Below are 21,753 nucleotides of genomic sequence, written 5' to 3'. Positions count from 1 at the left end.
GGCATGTTGCCAAGAGGTGTTTCCCTACCTGGCTTGAGCTTGCTGTAATGTCGTAGTTCCCCTGGATTAGGGTGTGGGTGGTTAGCTTGAACCTGGGGGTGGACTTTCGCTTGCCCCTCAGAGTAGTTCACGAAGATGAAGCCGTCCTTCTCATCCAAGCTGAGCTGGTCGGACCAGCGCCTCGAGTCGTCAGAGCTGCTGTCTGCCGACCACGCAGCTGCTGCTCGGGCTGAGGACGAGCGAGGCCTGTGGCTGGCGCTGCCTGGCTGGCTCCGGCTTTCCTGCAACTTTGGTTCCTGGCCAAGGCCCTGGTCTTCTGCTTCCGAATCGCTGCTGTCCTCATCCGGGGCTTCCTCTCCTGTTACATGCAATGCGTTAAAAACAAACAAACCCAGCCATGATTCGCTTTCCTTCACTAGACCCGCTCCTCCGTAACTCTGACATAAAACTTTGGCCCAGATACATACAAAGCCCATTAGGGACATTATTACCATATTTTTCACTCTATAAGACGCACCTTTTCCTTCCTAAAAAGTAAGGGGAAATGTGTGTGCGTCTTATGGAGCAAATGCAGGCTTCATGGGCTATCCCAGAAGCCAAAACAGCTAGAGGGAGCACTGCGCCGCGCTCCCTCTTGCTGTTCTAGCTTCTGGCTTAGCCGCGCGAAGGCACTGGGAGCCTTCATCCTGCTGCCCTGAGGAGGCTTCGTGGGCTAAGCCAGAAGCAAGCCCATCAGTGACGGGCTGCCCTTCTCCCTCCTTGGGGAAAAGCCTGCAAGCGCTGCACACACACTCCTCGCAGCTCGTGAAAGGGAGCGCTGAGCAGAGCCTGGGATGCATACAGGCTCTGCTCAGCGCTCCCTTTAAAGAATATTTTTTTTCTTGCATTCCCCCTCTAAAAACTAGGTGCGTCTTATGGAGCAAAAAATACAGTATGCCATCCATGCCAGAGGGCAGCCAAAGTGGTGCTCCCCGATATTGTCAGATGCCAGGCCAGCAAAGAAAATGATCAGCGATGTTGGGAGTTAAAAATAAGTTATTAAAAACCAATAATTTTATTGTTTTACTGTTTTCAGTCGCCATTTTGAGAGTTATTTTAAAGCAATGAAATGGTATACAAATGTATGAAATAAATAAATAAAATTATAGCCCCAACTATAACTGGAGAAGCAAAGGTTTCTGACTCCTGAGCTACACCTTGAACAATCCAAAGCTGAACACAAAGCCAAAAAGAAACAGCACCTATTTGGGTTTCCGGACACTCTTCCTGCATCTCGAGCGCCTCCACAGGTTCAGGAGCTGGAGTTTCCGGGACCTGCAGAAACTCCATTCGCCAGAACTAGGAGAAGGAGAGATGAAAGTGTGAGTCTGAATGCATACATCCCTTGCCGTGTAACCAGTCTTTCAACCTGATACGATAACAAGACATGGAGCAAAGTAACATTGAAAGCACTCAAGGAGACACAAAAATCAAGGCACATTTAAATTACAATCGAACTATGTTTCTAACTGTATGCCCAAAACTAGCGGATGGGCTATTCAACTGCTTTAATATATGAGTAAATGAATATGCCATTGAAGAATTCTGAACAGATAGGAGCTGCAATTAGGAATGAACCTGGAAATCCTATATAAGTCCTGTCATCATGTTTCCCACAATAGATGCCCATGGGAAGCCCACACAGAGGAAAGGAGTGCAATAGCCCTCTCCCAATTAGCAAATTTAGATGCAGAGTATATGACTATCTCACCTAGTAACCACTGATGACCTTATTGTCCGTGAATCTGTCTAAATCCCCTTTAGACTTCAGATTCATGAGTTTCAATGCTGCCCCACTCCCTTTCCTCTGAAACTCTCAGCATTCAGCTTCACTGGATGAGCCAGGTTCTCATATTATGAACAAAAACCCTTCTCTATCAACTTCCTCTGCACCACGAGGCATGCTGCCGACCCCCAGTTTTATTTCTACACAACTGCTGGTACTTACTCGGACCACTCCATCCGAATGCCCCGTCACAATCACGTTCTGGGTATCCCATTCGTTCATTTCTGACATGCAACAGCACAGGATTTGCTGGCTGCGCCCGGTGAAAGTGTTCACGCTCACTATGGGGTTCCCATTAATGCTCCACACGTGGATGTAAGTGCCAGCGCAGGACACAATGTCTCCCTGAAAAAAAGGATAAATGTTTTAGGCACACTTAGATCTCAACGCTGCCATTCTTTGCCATCCCGGAGGACAAACGCATCTCGATTTAATATGAAATCGTGGTCTGGGTGGAAACTCCAAGAACCGATGACTTGAAACTGACCCCATCAGGAACTGATCTACACAGATAAGAGGCTGCAATCTAGTTAAAGACAAATTGAAGGCCCCGTAATATGCTACTGCTATGGCACACAAACAATGTCCCTGCAATAGCAACTGGTATCATGTGGGTGGGGTCAAGAGCACAGCTCCTTTCAACCCAACTGCCATCATTCGTGAAAGACCATAACAAGCCTACATGATGACATGCTTTCCATTATTACAGCAGGATGAAGCCACAAGGAAGCAGCTTAAAGGCCAATGCAGTATTGTAGGATCTCTGGTACTCTGCCATGCCTGCTCTTCTAGTGACGGTGCCAAAAATTTATGATAGGTCTCCCCCTACTCCAGAGTCAACTTGCCTAGTTACTGGGCCAACATGATGGTCAGGTGAAAATATGATAAACAATGGTTTTGGAAGATGAGAAGGGAATCTCTGGTTGACACCCCCCCCCCCCATAATAAGTTTTTCTAAGTACCCAGCAAGCTGCTTTCTGTCGGCAATAAATTGCACCAAACAGTTGAAACCCAAAAAGGGGCTCCATGATGTTTTCATTTAATAACTTGGAAAATGTCACTAACTAGGGGACATATGCAATCTGGAGCTGAAATGGGCACAACCAGCACAAGAGTGATTTTCTACATTTGTATCTCCTCTTCTAAGAGAAGCGGTTGATGTTCTGATCTGTACCGTCAGTTCATTGATGCAGAGGGCTGACACGGGGGCCCGGTGGCCACGAAGCTGCGTTAAAAAGGAGAGCTTGTTCAAATCCCAGATGATGCAGGTGCGGTCCCGAGACCCACTCACAATGATGTGATAGGCCAGAGAGGCTGTCAAACACGTGACTGCCTCGGTGTGGCCGAGCAGCGCCTAAAAGCAGAGGAAAACAGAAGGAAATACATAAAGCGTTTGCTGCAAAGTGCTGCAAATACAGATACTGGAATAGTTTTCCTTCGGAGAGAGGGAAAATGTGGGAGTATGGCACTATTACTAGGTTGCAGAAGACGAATTAAAATCTAAGAAACACAACGCTACGGAAACTGAATAGTGTGGTTTCTTGCTGAATAACCTCAAACCACTTAAGTGGGGTTTGTAGCAATTTCCCAGGCGAGCCTCGTTGAAATAAATGGAGACTCTGCGGTAGCCCTGGTGAACTGTGCCTAAGCAAAGAATGACAACAAGAATGAATTCTCAGCTCCTTCCTTGCCTTTTGCTCAAGCTTTGTTGATATAGGCAGACCCCTATGGGGACAAAAGACAGTGGCAGGACACAGAGCAGGGGTGAATTTCAATGGTTTTAGTAAATTGTCCATGCAGTCACATGGACATAAGGCTATGGTTGTGCAGGGTAATAAGCAGATTTTGTTCAGAGCTCTGATAGAATCCAGTGAATTTCTTCTTTTCCCCAGAAAAAACAACAACTTTTGGTGATCTATCCATGTGCCAACAGTTGAGGAGGGCAAAACCTTCTGACTTAGTTCACTCCCAACTTGCCAGATTTCATCAGTACCGATGAACTATGCTTGGGGGTCCAGTTTTCTGACACAGAAATCCAGATTTACCTGCTTAAGAGTGAGCGTTCTGGCTTTTTCCTTGGAGGTGCCCATCTCCCATACACAAACAACTGTGCTGGTTCCTCCGGTGATGACCAGCTTGGGATTTGGACAGATGGCACTGAGAACCTGTCCCCATTCCGACAAGCATTCATAAACGATCACGGCCTAGAAAGGTGGAAAAGTAAAACAGTGGACCCATCAATTTACAAACCGTGGCCAGTTTCCGGCATCCTATCACTGTGTTGGTTGGTTGGGGAAGATACATTTCCTTCCACCCAACCTTGCATCCTGGAAGAAAACCGGCTCACACTTCCAAAGGCAGTTCCAGGCGAGAGGCAATGGATTTCTAATACTCCCATCCACAACCAAAGAGCTGGGTTCGGAAGCTGCATTCAGGAGCCAGTTCCTTGGTTTCATGGGGAGGGGCAAAGCAAGGGAAGTGTGGAAAGACTGGGATCAGGATACAAGTAATAGGAGAATAAAGCCTGGAATCCTCTACCCCCGGAACATAATTCATTCTGTAATTTGGCAAATCTTAAAGTCATTACCATAGCCCATCCTGGACCAAAGGATGCTGCTCATGCAAATTATACTTGTTAATTAAAACATATGTACATTTAACAGACAAATTTCATAAGAAGTGTTCACTAGAAACAACTTTCTGCGAAGTGTTAACTTGCCCCACGGCCTGCTTAGATACCGGATTTATTTATTTATGTTACAAACTTTCACAAAATGCACTGCTTGAGTGTTAAAAACCAACAAACCTCAAAGCAGTTTAAAAAAAAAGATAAAACAATAAAATTATCAATAAAAATTAACAGCAATGATTTAAAAAAAATTAACTAACTAACAGACTAAAACCTGCATCAACTTTCTAAGTACCTGGATAGGCTTGTCTGAACAAAAATGTGTTCAGCAGGTTTCTAAAAGGGTACAGTTAAGACACCTGCCTGAGGCAGCTTGTTCAGTCATTGTTTTCTATCATCAAGTATGCAAGTTAAAGAGCCACAAAAATCTGAGAGACAAACCTTGTCTGACTCATAGGTTCCCAGCCTGCAGCTGAGATCTGCATAACCCCAAGCAAAGGTTTTATTCCAGGCTGGCGGAATTAGCACTTTATTCTGCTCCACTGCTAAAATTCCTTTGTCCGTGTACACGATCTGTCCTACACGCTCCTTGAGCTCTGCTCAAAGAGAGAAAGAAAAGCGAGAAAGAAAAGATAGCAGCACTCACAAACAAGAGCTCATAAAAACATTCGCTGTTCCAAGATTAGGTGAAAGCTATACCCAATCACAGTAGAAAGTGAGGATATTTCACGAGAACTTTTTTATCTTTCTGAGAAACCTGCTTACACTACTGAAAGCTCTGAAAGAATTTAAACAGTGACCAGTGATGTTAAATTCTTATCAACTCCCATGACACAGAAGTGTAAGAAACTGGATAAGAGACTTTCAAGGGCACAGAGCTACTGAGAATGCTTCAGGAATTCGTTAATGCTCAAATCAGTCTTACGTTTCAGCAGAGCAGTGGGGAAAGTGACTGGCGAGTATCAAAATAACTTTGTATAAATTCAAACACAACCATTCCATTGTAAGAAGACTTCTTTTCAGTCCTCTAGCAGTCTAGCAACATGAATCTTGTTCATGGTTCAGTGTGCTAGAAGCAAGGCAAATCCGAACAGCACAAAGCCTAAGGGAAGATCTGTAGCGCAGGCACAATGTAAGGCCAGCTCCCAGTCCAGATGGCTCTTTTGTGCTCTCATAATTTCCAGCGAAGCCAGGAAGCATGGAAATTAACTCGGGGTTGCAGCCTGGACAACTCTCTGAGTTGTCGCTAGTGCACACACCTACAATCTCCAGAGAGGGCAGCACAATTAAAGCCAGTTTCTAGGCAATGTTCCCTTAGAGCCATCCCCATCCCAACACAGCCTTATTTGCAAAGAGAGGCTATTGTGGGGTGGGGGTTGGGGATTAGCGTGGCCTTTGCCACCCAAGCTGCAGGTACTGGACACCACAGTCATATAGGTCTCTATGCAAATAGAGTCCAACATGTAATCCGGATCTGTGCCGACTATCCACTCTTCACAACTCCGAAGGATCAGGATTTGTGGGTTTTGCTTACACATTTCACTCTATGAGCACAAGCCCTGTTCAAACAAGGTGTCTAATGCACAGATGCCATTGACAATCCCACATCAAGTGAAATCTTGGCCTTCGTTTTGTTTTCTTTATTTTAATATCAGCTTGCTTTAAACGCTCTCTAGTTTAAAGATTGGCTTCATAAATATATTGCTTGGTTTGTTTTCACTCATTTCTTTACCTGCCATGACATGTTCTGTTGTTTCTAGTGCACTGAATTTTTGGCATATTCTGTTCTGCTCATGCCATAACATAGATGCAATGAAGGATGCTTCATATTTTTAATAGATTAAAAAAAATACGTTTTAATTGATATAGACGGCCTTGGAAGTCTTTTTCTTCTGGGGCAAACAACAGTATATGTTTTAATAAAAATGCCTGGAACTATGAGCGTAGTTCTAAAAAAAAAATCAAAAGTAAACTGATTGCAGCATTTACCTTTTACTGGTGCAAGAGAAGGCCTCAGGTTGTCCAAATGATGGAAAAAAATCTTGCCACTGGCAATACCTGGTGGGATAGAAACCCCACTTATTTCTCCATTAATTCGGCTTCTCACTCGCTTTGGAGGGTGAGGTTTCTTAAACAACTGCAGCAAGACAGAAAACATTACAGGCTTAGCAGCAGGCCTGCAAATAATTTGCAGCAACACCTCTCAAAACATGTCAGCACCATCCATGAGACTTGTTGCAAATAAATTCCCTAACAGAGATGGATTTCACAGTCACAGGAAACACACAAGTTGTTTTCAGTTGCCTCGGCCCACCATGTGACGATGAGTCAGTGAAATACCAGCATTCACCACTCCTGATATGCACTCAAAGCCATGTTAAGAAACCACAGGGTGCTTTTAAAGGGACCGTCAGAGGGGCAGATGGAATGCTGGTGTTTATCAAAACAGGATGCTAGTATAAATACTGTCAGCCTTAGCAGATAAGCGGCAATCATAAACAGAGAATTATTAAGATTTGGCAGGCTTCATCCTAAACATTTAATAACATTTTAAAACACTCCTTTTAAATCTAACTGTTCACATAATTTCATTGTTAGAGAGGGACGTTTTTGCAGTGGAACATTCTCCGTGATGAAGGGACAGGTCAGCTCTATTTTAGCTTCTGGGAAGGTAGTAATAAGTTTTATCTTTATTTTTAATATGCAGGTATTGAAGGGTCAGAAAAAGTTAATTTTAATCCAGTTCTGTCTTAGTACTTTTATGTTTCAGGTTTTTAGGATTTTCATTTTTACCGCCAGCTTCAATGCTGAGAGCTATGTGGGATCCCATAAAGAAAACCCTAAGCAAGTAATTTTAATTTTAATTTTGGAGAAAATGTCAGTCACTTTATGTTTTGGCTGTGTGGCTGTTTGTTCTTTGTCAAAATCTGTGCAAGGCCTTGGAACTCCATATATTTATATTTTACGTCTGGAAATTACATTTTACTTCTGGAAAGCATTAAGGGCACGATCCACTGGGAAGTTCTCCTGGGCAAGCACGACTAAAATCAAGATTTTGCATATTTTGCATTTGTTTAAATGGGCCTTGCACAGAAGATCTTCCTGATAAACTATACCCCCCTCCTCCTTTGCTTAAGGTCTACCCAGATCCCATTCAAACATGCTATTCACTGCTATGTGTCTAAACCTGTATGCTTGCTTCTCTGTGAAACAAGATCACACCAACATACTGAGGATGGACATATTTGTTTATTCTTGGAGTCAATCTAAGACCATCCAGTTCATCCCCATTTGGGTCTTGCTGTCGTGTGGTGACATTAATATGGAATATTACAAAGATGGCATGCACTGAAGGCCCACACCCTGTCCCAGACTGACACCCAGGATTGTCATTCAAATACATTACATTTGTATGACCAGCTTTTACTTTTACTATGAAATCAAAGCAACAGCGACTTGCCTTTTAAAACAATAATAAAGCCCATGGAAATGAGATTCAAACTCCTGATTGCTCCATCCTCCCCCAAAGGGCCATGGGTCTCCAAGTCTTGAACAGAAGGAATTAAATCTCCGAAAGGACAAAGCAAATAGAATAGAATACACCAACTTTGTCTTGAACCATAGATGCACCATACTCAAATATCATTCATTACCTGTTTCGGTATCTGTCCAAAGTTGTTAATGAATCCTATAGTAGCTGTTTCTTTTAATGGGTCGTTTATGTTGTATATGTCTACTTGGCCCTCATAGAAGAGATGATGGAAAACGTTTACAGCTTCTACTGCAGGCGGCCCTTGCTGTTTGTAGCCAAATATCAAGTCTATCCACTCGTGCAGGTGAGAACTCACAAAATCGCATTCCAAAGCCTGCAATTCAAAATGTGCATGTTAAATGGAGCACAAGCTGCTTACAGGTGGGCAAAGGCTTGCTTGCTGAAACAGATGGCGTTGTTAGCCAACACATGACTAAGTTTCTTTCTTTCTTTTTAACTGCTTTACTTATTTTCCTTCAATTTATAGCCTGCTCTAAAAACATTGCAATTTTTTTCTTAAAAAACAAAAACAAAACTTCATTACAGAGTTCTAATACGAAGGAAGGTGAGAACTTGTCAACTGGACTCACTACGTCAACCGACATGTTTGATAATCCCAGTGTGCTCAACATGTACAAAAGATATAAAGAGCAAAACTATCAGCCAAAAATGCTTTCTTCCAAACAGAACAGCAAGATTCGGATGGGAGGCCAAAAAGGTATTGTAGTTTCTAACAAGAACATACGTTACCTCCCGATGCACTCTGATGAATTCGCGGGGATCCCCTTTAGCCCATGGGGGGAGTATTACATCCCCAAGTTTAGTGCCATTCTGCTTGCAACCTACAAGGCAAAAACAAGGATAAAGAGGGTTTTTCTGCAATGAAGTGTGCTTCTTGAGAAAGTTTAACAGGACACCTGAATGAGCTCCATAGCGCAAATGAGCAGTTTAAAATGACCAGTCTCCGAAATTAAGACGAAAACATACACTGCACTTATCTTTATTTAATGCACCTCTAAATCCGCTTTATGTTCATCTTTCGACGGTGCCTCTGTAAGACAGAAATACAGCCATGCTATCAAAAGTGGCTTTTCTCACCTAGATCAAAGTTGTTGGAATTGAGTAGCAACTCTGGGAGGTAGAAGAATTCTGGGATAAGCTCCTTGACATCTGCCATATTATGCTTAGATGCAGAGTACCAGGCTTCACGTACACTGTGGAACATTCTGTCAGCCAAGTCAAAGTGGCCGCCCTGAGGAAGGAAAAAGAGAAGTATTTGCACGGCAATTAAGGCGTTTCCTACACTGCTCGTTACACCTTGGAATTAAATGGCAGAAGTAAATAGTTTACCTGTAGCCTTAAGAATATCTGTGTAAAGGGTTCCATTCGCACAAGATATGAGGCTACTATCATTGCTGATGAATAATGGGTGCCGTAATGATAAGCTGGAGTTTCACCTGTAAGAAAATGGGGGAGGGGGGAATAACAGGAAAAGGAAATAGGAAGGAAATGAGAAAGTCTGTGTTAAATTACTAGGCTTAGTCAGTATTAGCTTGCTAATACCAAGACACTCAGTACATCTAAAATTGGTATAGTTAAAATTTGTTTCAATGCTTATGATTTGGCACTATAGCCACTTACATTGTTATAGTGCTCAACTAATCATATTTCTTTTTTAAAAAATGTCACACAGAGTATTTTATAACACTCTTTTTGGAATTAAATGCTTCAGATTAGCCCCAACAAGTTTCTCTAGAGACATCTTAACTGATCAATTCTTGAATGTCTTTATCAGCGGAAACCTTTCCAAGAACTGATGGAGACAAGCAGGATTTTATACGATTATTATCTTAATTTAGCACAGGGGCTCAACTGAATCATAGCAAATTTCCTAATGATAAACATGTCCTCAGCTTCTTAGCTGGTAAAACTGACGATGTCTGGTGGGATCTCCAGCCCTCAGAAAATCAGATTAAAGGAAAAGCCACAGTACCGTTTATTCCATTACATCCATCTCAGATTGTGGATGATAGATGTTTTATTGCACTTACCATTAGGGTCTTCCCAGTCTTTGTAGCGCTTCTTATACTGAGCTAACCTCTCGTCAGTCTGGGCTCCCATCGGTTTGGCCAAGTTTCTAAATGTCTTTGGGTTCGTAAGATCCAATTCCTTTAAAAGTAAACAAGTAGTGAAGTCCATTCTTAAAAAAATTGTTTCTCTGATTAATTGAATATATTCATGTGCAACTATTTCTGGCTCCTCTATTCAATATATTGAGATAATGGTTTCTAAAAATGTTGGCAGCTACTCTAAATATTTAGCTACTCAGGCCTGATTTAAAACAATTGTCCCTTTCTCTCATCTGAAGTGCAGATATGTCTTTTATTAATTTTCTACAAATCACTGCAACATTACTCAAGCCACTGCCTTGAAACACCACAACTTACTTAGTTAGATTAGTTAACAAAGAGTAATATTTGAAGAAGCAAGGCTTCCAGCCCTAATCTGAGTTACTTTTAAGTGCAGAGTTTTAGGCTTCCAAGAACAGGCTTTTATTTTACGAAATGTAAGATTTTTATTTTTACCTCTGAATCATAGTCTGCAAGGATCCACGGGAAAACAGGATACTGCATGAGGTCATTGTAGGATCGGCCAGCCAAAGTGTTTAAGTGCATCAGATACTGGAAATTACTGATTTCACCTCTCTTTGTAGAGATAGCACACAAAACAGAACAAAACAGCACTGGCGTTAATTTCCCAGTAACAAAACCAAAAACAATTCAGTTGTCCACGCTTTATAAAATACAGGAACTTAAATGTGACAATGCATTTTGGCTCCAATATTACATGTCCAAATATTCTATTTCAATCCACTATGAAAAGGAAACTTTAAAGCCCTAAATGGCCTCAGCCCAGTATAACTGAAGGAGTGTTTCCACCCCCATCGTTCAGCCTGGACACTGAGATCCAGCTTTGAGGGCCTTCTGGTGGTTCCCTCCCTGTGAGAAGTGAGGTTACAGGGAACCAGGCAGAAGGCCTTCTCGCTAGTGGCACTCGCCATATGAAATGCCCTCCCATCAGATGCAAAGGAAATAAACAACTATCTGACTTTTAGAAGACATCTGAAGGCAGCCCTGTTCAGGGAAGTTTTTAATGTTTAATGCTGTATTGTGTTTTTAATATTTGATTGGGAGCTGCCCAGAGTGGATGGGGAAACCCAGCCAGATGGGCAGGGTATAAATAATAAATTGTTGTTGTTGTTGCTGCTGCTGCTGCTGCTGTTGTTGTTATCAACTAAACTACTCTTTATACTTACCTCCCACCTTTGTGTAACAGATTTCTCCCCCACTAGGGTGCTCAGCAAGCCAGACCTAAGGAGAAGCAGAAGGGGTCAGTACTCTTGCCATTTAGCAGTGGCATATGAGAGCAATGTTAGCAACTTCATGTAACACGGAGCAACTTTTTCCTTGTAATCCATGCTACCATATTAATTATAACTGATTTTAAACTATTAAAGAATCAACAGTTGTACCATCCTAGCATCTATGGATCACTATCAATGTCATGAGCACGCCAACAAGGAAAGGTCAGCTCCAACAGTTTAACATGCTTTGATGTTAGAGCTTGTGTAGTGTAGCTGTCTGAGTGCGTCAAGAACAAGCTTTGGTTTCCCAGTCATGTCTTGCTTGGAGCAAGCCAACTACCATGACCTATGGTTCTGACATGATACTAAGCCAGGGATTGTGGTTTGCAGCTCTTACTCTGGCTAGGAGAGGAACAAAATGGGAGACATCTAAATATTAATTATGAACCTTTAGCTATGTTTTACTATGATGTGTGAGGGACACGGGTGGCGCTGTGGGCTAAACCACAGAGCCTAGAACTTGTCGATCGGAAGGTCGGTGGTTCGAATCCCCATGATGGGGTGAGCTCCCGTTGCTCGGTCCCAGCTCCTGTCAACCTAGCAGTTCGAAAGCACGTCAAAGTGCAAGTAGATAAATAGGTACCGCTCCAGTGGGAAGGTAAATGGCGTTTCCATGCGCTGCTCTGGTTCACCAGAAGAGGCTTAGTCATGCTGGCCACATGACCCGGAAGCTGTAAGCCAGCTCCCTCGGCCAATAAACTGAGATGAGCGCCGCAACCCCAGAGTCAGCCACGATGTGTGAGCACAGTCAATTTCAAGAGAGAAGCCCCTTGCTATTTTATTTTCATTGCTGTTCACAATATTTTATTTGCATTTCTGCCTTTTCTTATTCTCCAAATCTCCTCTACTTACACTGGGAAACACATTAAAGACAGTGAAAGTCACCAGGAGGTTCAACTTTTAAAATAGCAGGATGAGTAGAAAGTAGTCAAAACAAATACTGTAAATTCCTTCACTTCCAAATCTATGGCGTGGAATAAAAAAACACAGAAACTCACCCTTGTTCCACACTGGTGTTGGGTCGCTGTCCAGACACAGACTCTGAACTGTCAGTTAAAGATGGAACGACAGCCAGAAACCTTAAAAATAATAATAGGATAATGTAATCAACAAAAATGTGTTTCAATTAAGATTCAGGTGGCACCTACTGCCAGACTGTTAATGAATTAATTAGGCTGCTGTGTCTATCTTTATTAAAAGTATACATCGCAATGAAAAAACAGTAAAAAGAAAAGTACACCTCAGTTCTAAAAGAGATTTTTGTGGGCATGGGATAGAGAGGAAGGAAGGCATTAAAAGTGTTACTGTTAGCACATAAAGCCCTTAATAACTGGGAACAGTTTATTTAAGGATCACTTTACCCCCAATAAGTGTCCACTGAGCTACTTGGAAAACATAGCAAGCAAATCCTCTTTTATTCATAAAACTAGAAGGCATAAGGCAGGAATGAACATTTTTTGCAGGTGTCCACAAAGGGAATTGAACAGCAGAGTCCATTCAAAGATCTGCATTGATCCTGTGATCTCGAGTCAAGGGTGACTAAAGAGGTGGTCAAGTTCTGGAGGTGGCACTGAATTACTCTGGTTAGTAAAATCCCAGACTGAAGATCCATAAGAGGACAGAGGAGACCCCACCTATATTCGTGCTGTGTAGTGTCCCCCTTACATGTGTCACTGGGGTGCCTGAGATTTTCAGCAAATGCAACATGCCTTTCTGCCTACTGAGCTCACTTCTTGGGTGAATTTGACATATGAGTTCCTGAGCTCTACTGGTTGGCTGCCCTCTTTCTAAGGCAGGCTGAATTATTGGGAGCCAGTTGAGATGAAATAATTCTCTTGTCTTTGTAATAAGGCTATGTTTAGCATAATATAGGCTAGCTGCGGCGGCGGCCTAATTTTCATCTCATTCCCTGTTAAGAGGAATTCCCACAATGGATGAATGGGCAGCAGAAGGGCAGGGGATAATGCAGTGTTAAATGTTAACATTTCCTCGTGGTCAATAAAAACTCAATATGGAATTGTTTCTCATTTGTGGTCAAAGGTCTACAATTTTTCCCTCTATTAATATTCTTGCCTAATATCAATAGGAGAGCATGCTCAACACACAAGTCTAATAGACCCTATTGGTATTGGTCATAAACATCACATTCTCCCAAGCCCTTTTGAAGAGGCAAGCCTTTGCCACGGCTGCTTTGCCAATACGCTTGTTATAAGTACTCTTATTATAAATAATACGAATGGAAATACCTTTGGTACACTTTATTCCTCACTCCTTTCTGAAAAGCAAGAAGATAGTTGCGTCCATCTCCAGAGAATACTTCAACAGCAATTGGCTGCAAAGAAATGGCAGGTTTTAAAAATGTTGTCAATGCACAATGCTGTGGACTTTCATGAAGCCAAATGGCAGACTTTTATTACCTAGGTATGAAGTCAACTTACGCCCACAAACTGTGCTTTAAAAATCACCCCTAATCCCTTTGTCAGGGTTTACAATGCACTGAAGAGTCCAGACTAAAACGTTTAATAAAAAGACTACAATATATATTATGTGTAGGGTTTTATCCCACCTTAAGCAAGTGGCAGAGTGACTCCAGTGCCTATAAAATATAAAGCTCTTAACAACTTGGAACCAGTTTACCTATGAGATCGCCTTACTGCGCATGTGCCGACTTGACTGCTATGATTGGTGGAACTGGCGCTAATACAAGTGCCACATAATAACTGTTCCACATCTGTAAGAACTTGATTGTTTAGTGTGGCAACACCTACACTTTGGAACTCCTGGCCTGTTGAGATCAAGCAGGTGCAGTTACTATACAGTCATACCTCGGGTTGAAGTAGCTTCGGGATGAATATTTTCAGGTTGCGCTCTGCAGCGACCCGGAAGTAACAGAGCGCGTTACTTCCGGGTTTCGCCACTCACGCAGACACTCAAAATGACATCACGCGCATGCGCGGAAGCGACGAATCGCGACCCGCACAGATGCGGGTTGCGTTTGCTTCAGGATGCGAACAGGGCTCCGGAACGGATTCCGTTCGCATCCAGAGGTACCACTGTAATCTTTTTGGGGCCTGCTAAAAACATTCTGGTTTAGACAAGCCTACCCAGATGCTTAGAAAGGTATGGTAATTTTTAAAGGTTTTAGTATTTCAGCCTTTGTTTGTTATAAAGTATGTTTGTGATTTTTTTCTTGATTTTCTTGTTTTTTCTTCTTGTAAATTGCTTTGAGAGGTTTTTTTTAAAAAAAATCAAGTAGTGTTTAAGTTTCATGAAATTATGAAATAAATAAATAAAATATTTATGAAACCCTGCTATTCCCCACTAGAAACAATACCTGTAACAGGTATCTTCTTTTGTGCACTTCCTTAATATCCTCGTATGCAAAAATACTGCATGTCCTTTTGAGTTGACTTGGACCCTGTCGGGCTCCTCTGGGTATAATTGGCTCATGCATACTGTAGAGAGTAAAAGGTAGGAGAGAAACTATAAATATAAGACTATACATAGCAAAACTGATTTCACCCACTCATATTCTATAGTCATGTTTGGCTTCATAAACCATTACGAGAATTGTAAAAACTATGATACAATAGCTATAGAGTCACGTACAGATTTTGCATATTTCTATTTTAGGTGCAGTGTTGTTTTTGGAGATCGTTTAAGCGCTATATTCAGGAGAGTTTCTTATAGTCCTGATGTGTCATACTTTCTAACAGGGAGACATTTTTTTCTCTTACAATTTCAAAGAATGTCACGCCTAACTCACTTTAGAGGCAGGGTTTCAATGTCCCGTATTTCTCTGGTGGCGGTCATGGTATAGCCATCAATCACATAAAAGTGCTCTTTGCCAAAGAGGAGGAGCCCCTCACTGGTGTCTAGGCCTTGAACCCGAGCACAGCGGTACATGTGTTGAATCTGTAATATAAGCACATATTTAATGAAAACATGATGAATAAATAAGGATATGTACATGACTATGCTTATAGGCCCTTTGGGGGGGGGGGGAGTAATGACCCTGGTAAGGTAAAAGCTAAAGGACCCCTGGACAGTTAAGTCCAGTCAAAGGCGACTACAGGGTTGAGATGCTCATCTAGCTTTCAGGCCGAGGGAGCCAGCATTTGTCCACAGACAGCTTTCTGGGTCATGTGGCCAGCATGACTAAATTGCTTCTGGCATAACAGGACACCGTGACAGAATCCAGAAATGCCATTTACCTTCCCGCCGCGCGATACCTATTTATCTACTTGCACTGGTGTCCTTTCGAACTGCTAGGCTGGCAGGAGCTGGGACAGAGCAGGGATTCAAACCGCCAACCTTCCAATCAGCAAGCCCAAGAGGCTCAGTGGTTTAGACCACAGCACCACCCTGTAGGCCATATCAACACTCACAAACAGCATTTAAAACTCAATCTGAGAAAAAATGACTGCAACAGAAGATTCAATGAGAAGAAAGGAGAGCCCTCAAAGGACCATTTAGTCCAAGGGAAACTTGAAGTCTTTAAGAGGGATAACTATTTATACGGAATGAAATAAAACCAAGGCCAGTTGTGTCTTCTTGGAGGTTTGGCTTGTATGGCAACCCTGAAGAAAACTAATCTGGTCCTAGAGTTGAAATTGGAGATCCTTGTCTTGACGAAAAGAGTTTCGTGTAAAAGAGAATAGTTGAGCAATGGTTGTGTCAAAAGCTTTGCATGATACTATGGACCTGAATAACCTGCCCTTGGATCCATGAATTTGACAGATGGATAGGCATAAAAATCCAACATAGGAAAATCAGTGCTAAGCTACTATAACTGCAACATGTTATGGGGACTACCTGAAAATAAGATGCTTGAAGAGGATGAAGTAAGGCAGTATCAACAGGACTTGAATGTGTTTAATTCTGGCTAGATTGTGACTTATCCCTCCCCTTTCTGCTCCTCAGATATGATAAAGGAAAAAGGCATACCAAAGGACAAGGAATGGTAAAAATATAAAGAGCAACCCACTGATTTAATTTTGAAATGCAAGCATCAGCATATAAATAACCTCTGCCCTATAATGTTCTTTTTGATTAAATTATAGGAGCAGAGGGTCCTGTTTATAGCCAAGACAGAATGAAAAAATGGAAGTGATTATTGCAGTACAAGCAACACTTCCCAGTTGTTATTTTCTTGCGTCAGTGGTGCCTGGGGATCTGCCCTTCATGTCCTTATAAACTAGGAAGCCACAATGACACTGAGCGAGGATGAATGCAAAGACAACAAATCACCTCGAGAGGTCTATTTATTCCACGATTATCTGACATTCGAGAGGAGGCAATGTGAAAACTTTCCCAGCCATTGTCATGTTGATTCTACGGCATATACTAAGTTTTCATCTGCCAGTCAAAGGCATTTGGATCCTCCCTTTCTGCATGCCAGAAGATAAGGATTTGAAATTGTACAAAGAACTATTAGGTAAAGGGACCCCTGACCGTTAGGTCCAGTCGTGACTGACTCTGGGGTTGCGGCGCTCATCTCGCTTTATTGGCCGAGGAAGCTGGCGTACAGCTTCCGGGTCATGTGGCCAGCATGACTAAGCCGCTTCTGGCGAACCAGACCAGCGCATGGAAACGCCATTTACCTTCCCGCCAGAGCGGTACCTATTTATCTGCTTGCACTTTGACGTGCTTCCGAACTGCTAGGTTGGCAGGAGCAGGGACCGAGCAACAGGAGCTCACCCCGTCGCGGGGATTCAAACCACTGACCTTCTGATCGGCAAGCCCTAGGCTCTGTGGTTTAACCTACAGCGCCACCCGCATCCCTAAAGAACTATTACATAATGCTTTATTTATAATGCTTCAGAGTAATAAAACTGCGTACACATAGCATTAAGGAAATAGTCTACTGCCTTCCATAGAGTGAGATTTATGCAGCTGGTTGTGATAGGCAAGCAAGAGGCATCATGACAGCTTTATCAAAAAGCATTTGAACAGGGTGCAGAGCAGTATCTCAGAAGGGGTGCAGCCTGGACAAAGTTCTGAGGGCCAGTTCAAGGGCCTGAGGTTCCACACACCTGCGCTACAGGATTGCACACCTTGGAAAGATGGGACTCTATGTGGATGCATTTTTGTTCCAGCAAAAACCAAAACAGGTTCCTACAATATCAAAGCTGAATTTGTATATTTTTCTTAAGAGTATTGTTTCTAAACTATGCCAACAACAATATGACATTTGTTTTAAACGAGGACACTCATCACTGAAAGCAACAGACATTTTCCAAGGTAAAGCTATTCATTATGAGCATTCTCAACAGCACTTCAGAACCTATTATGTCAATGTTTCATAAAACTGTTTCCCAACCACAATGAAATGTGCTCATGCAAACTTAAGGAACAAAGGTACTCTAGTAATTCACTGAATTTTAAGGCTGAGTTCCAATTTAAAAGTGTTTGCCCGGTGAAAAAAAGAATCATTCTTATATCAAAGGTATAAAAAAAAAAAGAGAAGAGCTTAACTGAAGGTTAAATCCACAGAGGGGCTCTGTCACCATTTAATTAACAATTCTCCGTTTGGGTTAGGAAACTGCGGGTTGTATCCAACAGGTCAGCATGTTCATGCAAGGACTTCCACTTCCGTAATGGAACTTCCCCACTCTCCTCCCCTTCCCCCCCCCATCTGTTTTGAGGGTTCCCCTCTCCAGAACTGATTTTTGTTTGGGGGGGGGGTTTGGGGACATGGGGAAAGGATAGGAGACAAGAGGAGAGGGAATTCCACTGCATAAGTTGGAAGTCCTTGTGTGAACAAGACAACTTAGTTGGATACAATGCATGCCATTTTGTGAGATATCACACACGCGTACTCCACAACCCCTGTATGCCATGTTCATTTTGAATGATGGATGAACTGCTTTGGAGACTAGAGGCACAATATGTTCGAGAAGCCTCCACACAACAGCTTGCTAGGTTCAGTAATTGAGAGAGCAAAAAGAGCATTAAATGCTGGCTTATACCTTCTCCCCTTCTTCGAGCAGTCGAAGCAAAGTTGTGTTATCGGTTTTCTCCTCTTCATCTATAGAGCTGCTCTCAGCTATTTGATCCTGCAGCTGCTCCTGATTCTCCTCATCACCACCATCAGGTGCAGAACGAGATCTCTTCAGTGGTGGTTTAACAAGGCCTGCATGAAGCAATCAAACCAGCAGCACATTTGTCTGTAAGTCACTGAACTTTGTGTGGTACGTGAGCAGCGCTGCATACTCTACTTAAAGCCCACCCCAAATCCTACAGCTAAAAACTGGTAGAATTTCTGCACGACCAGCTGAGTCTGAGAACTTGCAGGCCAAGGGCAGTCAATGGATAACGGTCCTTGCTCAGGCATGAAGGTCAGTGGGTGATCTCAGATAAGTCACACACTCTCATTGTTTGTGTGGGGCTAAAACGGGATAACCCCCCAAGCTCCCAGAGGGGGGACTGAGAATCTTAATGCAAGTTTAGGTCATACAGGCTGTTCACATGCTATGTAGTCAAGGGGAATGGGAAATCAAAGGAGGCATGCCCACTTTTACAAACACACTGCGCTGATACATAGGGATAATTAGTGAATCTGATCTTTACAAATTCCAATGTGAAGTGACCTGGTCAATATGAAGTGACCTCTTCGACTAAATACACTAACAGAACTTAAGTGTCCTCAGGTTTTGCATTCCTCTGAATGCTGCAATACAATTCTCAGCACACTAAACTATCAAAATATGTTTTAAAATGCATGTTTTGCAGGAATGCATTAAAAATATATATAATTTAAAACATTTAAATGCAATTTTATGCATCTTTTTTCCTACAACAACAAAAAATTCTAGATGCAAAAGTGATTGGAAGTTGACCAATTCCCTACTGATAGGGAAGGACTACTAGACAAGACAGATTCAAATCTTTCTTAAGCAACAGTTTTAGCATCTTTGGGGTGAGTCACACATTTAGGGAGGCCACTAAAGTATTACAATGGCCACAATTCGCATATCAGCAGAAGTCGGGTCTGCTGAAGACTTCTGCCTTGTCCTAAATAACCTATGAATGTAAAAATTGTGAATGTCTGCCATCACACTCAAGAACAGCTTGCTGCTTGTGCATACTTCCCTATAGGGAAATACAGCATAAATAACTTCAACTTGCCAAGCATGCCTATGCCTACAGAGGTATGTGCGAAAACACCCACCTTTAACTCTTGCAATAGTATCTTCCCCGTGTTCTGGCTCCTGCTGAGCAGTTTCTCCTTCAGAGCTCTCTTCGACAGTGTCTTGGAAGACAGCAGGGTTTCCAGAAGCCAGGCGCATGTAGTATTCTTTGCTGTCATAGCTTATAGCTCTCCGGTAGCGCGCAGGTTTCTTTAAACAACAACAGAATAAAAACGTTTGGCAAAACCAACTCAAACATACCCTAAATATAAATCTATGTTCAGAACCTGCTAAGTGTTGTAGCTGGAGGCAGCCAACTGTAAACTGATTAAGTTCCCAATAGGCAAATCAGCTAGATTTTGAATGAACCTATTGTTGCTGGAAAGATGATCAAAAATTAAATGCTGCTCGATGAACGTAAAAGTTAGCAAAATGTGTTCGGTGCTTTGTGCATCATCACAAAAGAACTGGCATCTCATCATTTCCAATATTGCACCCAGCCAATTCAGGTATTTTCTTTAAACACTGAAATGTTAACCAAAGTGCAAGGTTGTAGAGAAACTGACTGGGATTAATTTAGACCTATTATTATCTCCCACGCTATTACTTTAATTATGATATTACAATTCTACGATTTTATGATTATGCGCAGAGAATGGGGAGGCAGGAAAGCTATCATAATTCGTTCATATGGACAGCTCAAGAACCAAAGTGCTGTTTGGTGTTAGCTCACACAATATATATGTATGTTTCTTTTTCTATTTGTTGGGCTGCAATCAAACACAGCTGCATGCTCCCTAATGGACAAGGTCTCACGACCAAAACTACCGTATTTTTTGCTCTATAAGACTCACTTTTTCTCTCCTAAAAAGTAAGGGGAAATGTGTGCGCGTCTTATGGAGCGAATGCAGGCTGCGCAGCTATCCCAGAAGCCAGAACAGCAAGAGGGATTACTGCTTTCACTGCGCAGCGATCCCTCTTGCTGTTCTGGCTTCTGGGATTCAGAATATTTTTTTCCTTGTTTTCCTCCTCCAAAAACTAGGTGCGTCTTGTGGTCTGGTGCATCTTATAGAGCGAAAAATACGGTAAATGTTGAGTGCAATGGTAAAAGTGGATCTTTTGGGGGGGAAGGGGGGATTCTGCATTTTTGCCAAAGCTCCAATCATGTTTTACAGGAACTCACAGTTCATCAAAGAAGAAGGAATGTTTTCTGGAACGCTATAATGTTTTACCAAACTTCTAGTTTAGCCCACTTCTCTTCATTCTCATTACTAGGGAAATACATCTGTGGAGTTTCTTTCTGCAGAGAACAGTGACGCAACTGCTTCTCCATGGGCTCAGAGCACTTATCACCCCACAACTGTTGAGTAACCAGCGTTTATCATCTTTACGCTAGCGTGGTGAAGAACTGCAAGTGAGGCAGCATTCATAAAAATCACTTCACCTCAAGCCAAATTCTACAGAGATCCAAGCAACAAGTGTTACGAACATGCCAACTGGGTCGAGAGAATCGACTCTAACCTCCATTTATTTCAGTAGCATTAATGGGTAATACAGAGAAGTGGATCAGGCAGAGGGCCTGGCTCACCATCTGTGGGTCATTTTGATAAGGTTGGTGGGTTAGCCCCAGCATGTCAATTTTATGTTTTTCCTTTGCTGTGCTTGCTCTTCATTTGAGTTCCTTGGAGGTCAGGCAAATCCCTGTCAGCGCTTGGATACGGACCCTGAAGATCCATTATTGGCTAAAACTTGTTTTTCCCCATCGGGTTGGCTCTGGTAACCCTACTGGATTCTTACGAATCCAAATGGAAAGCTACACTTGCATGAAAGGCTAAGAGGTTTGGGGTTCTCCCTACAGGCCTTGATAGCTGTAGGTGATGAGAAAGCTAGAGCAACAATCCGCCAACGAATTTGGGGTGTGGAACTGCAATGTCACGTGAATGAGATGAATAAACACCCAGCAATAAAAGATAATGGGAGAAGGTTCACCTCAGCAAAATATCTGCCAAAATTACAAATACCTAAATACTGACAGTTGTTTACCCTCGCTAGATTCAACGGGCTGCCACCTGCCTTATTGCAGGGCAGATTTGAGGGTAAACCATACATGGAACAAGTCTGCCCCTGTGGCTTGATGGAGGTAGAAACTGTCTCTCATGCCTTGTTACGCTGTCGTTTCTATGGGGATATACGCTTGGCATTTATCATCCC

General features: G+C 42.4%; 1 protein-coding gene across 5 annotated transcripts in view; it reads right to left on the bottom strand.

The window, feature by feature from the left end:
• Nucleotides 1–21,753, bottom strand: part of WDFY3 (WD repeat and FYVE domain containing 3) — a 130,559-nt gene that overhangs the window by 6,214 nt on the left and 102,592 nt on the right. For all 5 annotated transcript variants that reach the window (XM_081020608.1, XM_081020605.1, XM_081020607.1 and 2 more), the window contains 20 exons: nt 19,584–19,752; nt 18,382–18,545; nt 15,177–15,325; nt 14,745–14,865; nt 13,657–13,742; nt 12,409–12,489; nt 11,303–11,357; nt 10,572–10,691; nt 10,038–10,155; nt 9,337–9,443; nt 9,085–9,238; nt 8,737–8,828; nt 8,108–8,320; nt 6,444–6,591; nt 4,896–5,050; nt 3,871–4,029; nt 3,000–3,179; nt 1,988–2,170; nt 1,242–1,338; nt 29–358 (listed from right to left, as the gene is read on the bottom strand). In XM_081020608.1, coding sequence (XP_080876734.1) covers nt 29–358; nt 1,242–1,338; nt 1,988–2,170; nt 3,000–3,179; nt 3,871–4,029; nt 4,896–5,050; nt 6,444–6,591; nt 8,108–8,320; nt 8,737–8,828; nt 9,085–9,238; nt 9,337–9,443; nt 10,038–10,155; nt 10,572–10,691; nt 11,303–11,357; nt 12,409–12,489; nt 13,657–13,742; nt 14,745–14,865; nt 15,177–15,325; nt 18,382–18,545; nt 19,584–19,752 — 2,881 coding nt within the window. The remainder of the gene's footprint in view (nt 1–28; nt 359–1,241; nt 1,339–1,987; nt 2,171–2,999; nt 3,180–3,870; nt 4,030–4,895; nt 5,051–6,443; nt 6,592–8,107; nt 8,321–8,736; nt 8,829–9,084; nt 9,239–9,336; nt 9,444–10,037; nt 10,156–10,571; nt 10,692–11,302; nt 11,358–12,408; nt 12,490–13,656; nt 13,743–14,744; nt 14,866–15,176; nt 15,326–18,381; nt 18,546–19,583; nt 19,753–21,753) is intronic.

Source organism: Podarcis pityusensis (genome assembly GCF_964106645.2).
Source record: "Podarcis pityusensis genome assembly, chromosome: 9".
In the NCBI taxonomy this organism is placed as follows: Eukaryota; Metazoa; Chordata; class Lepidosauria; order Squamata; family Lacertidae; genus Podarcis; species Podarcis pityusensis.
The sequence above is the reverse complement of the archived record's forward strand: the minus strand, read 5'-3'. Positions and strand labels throughout refer to the sequence as shown.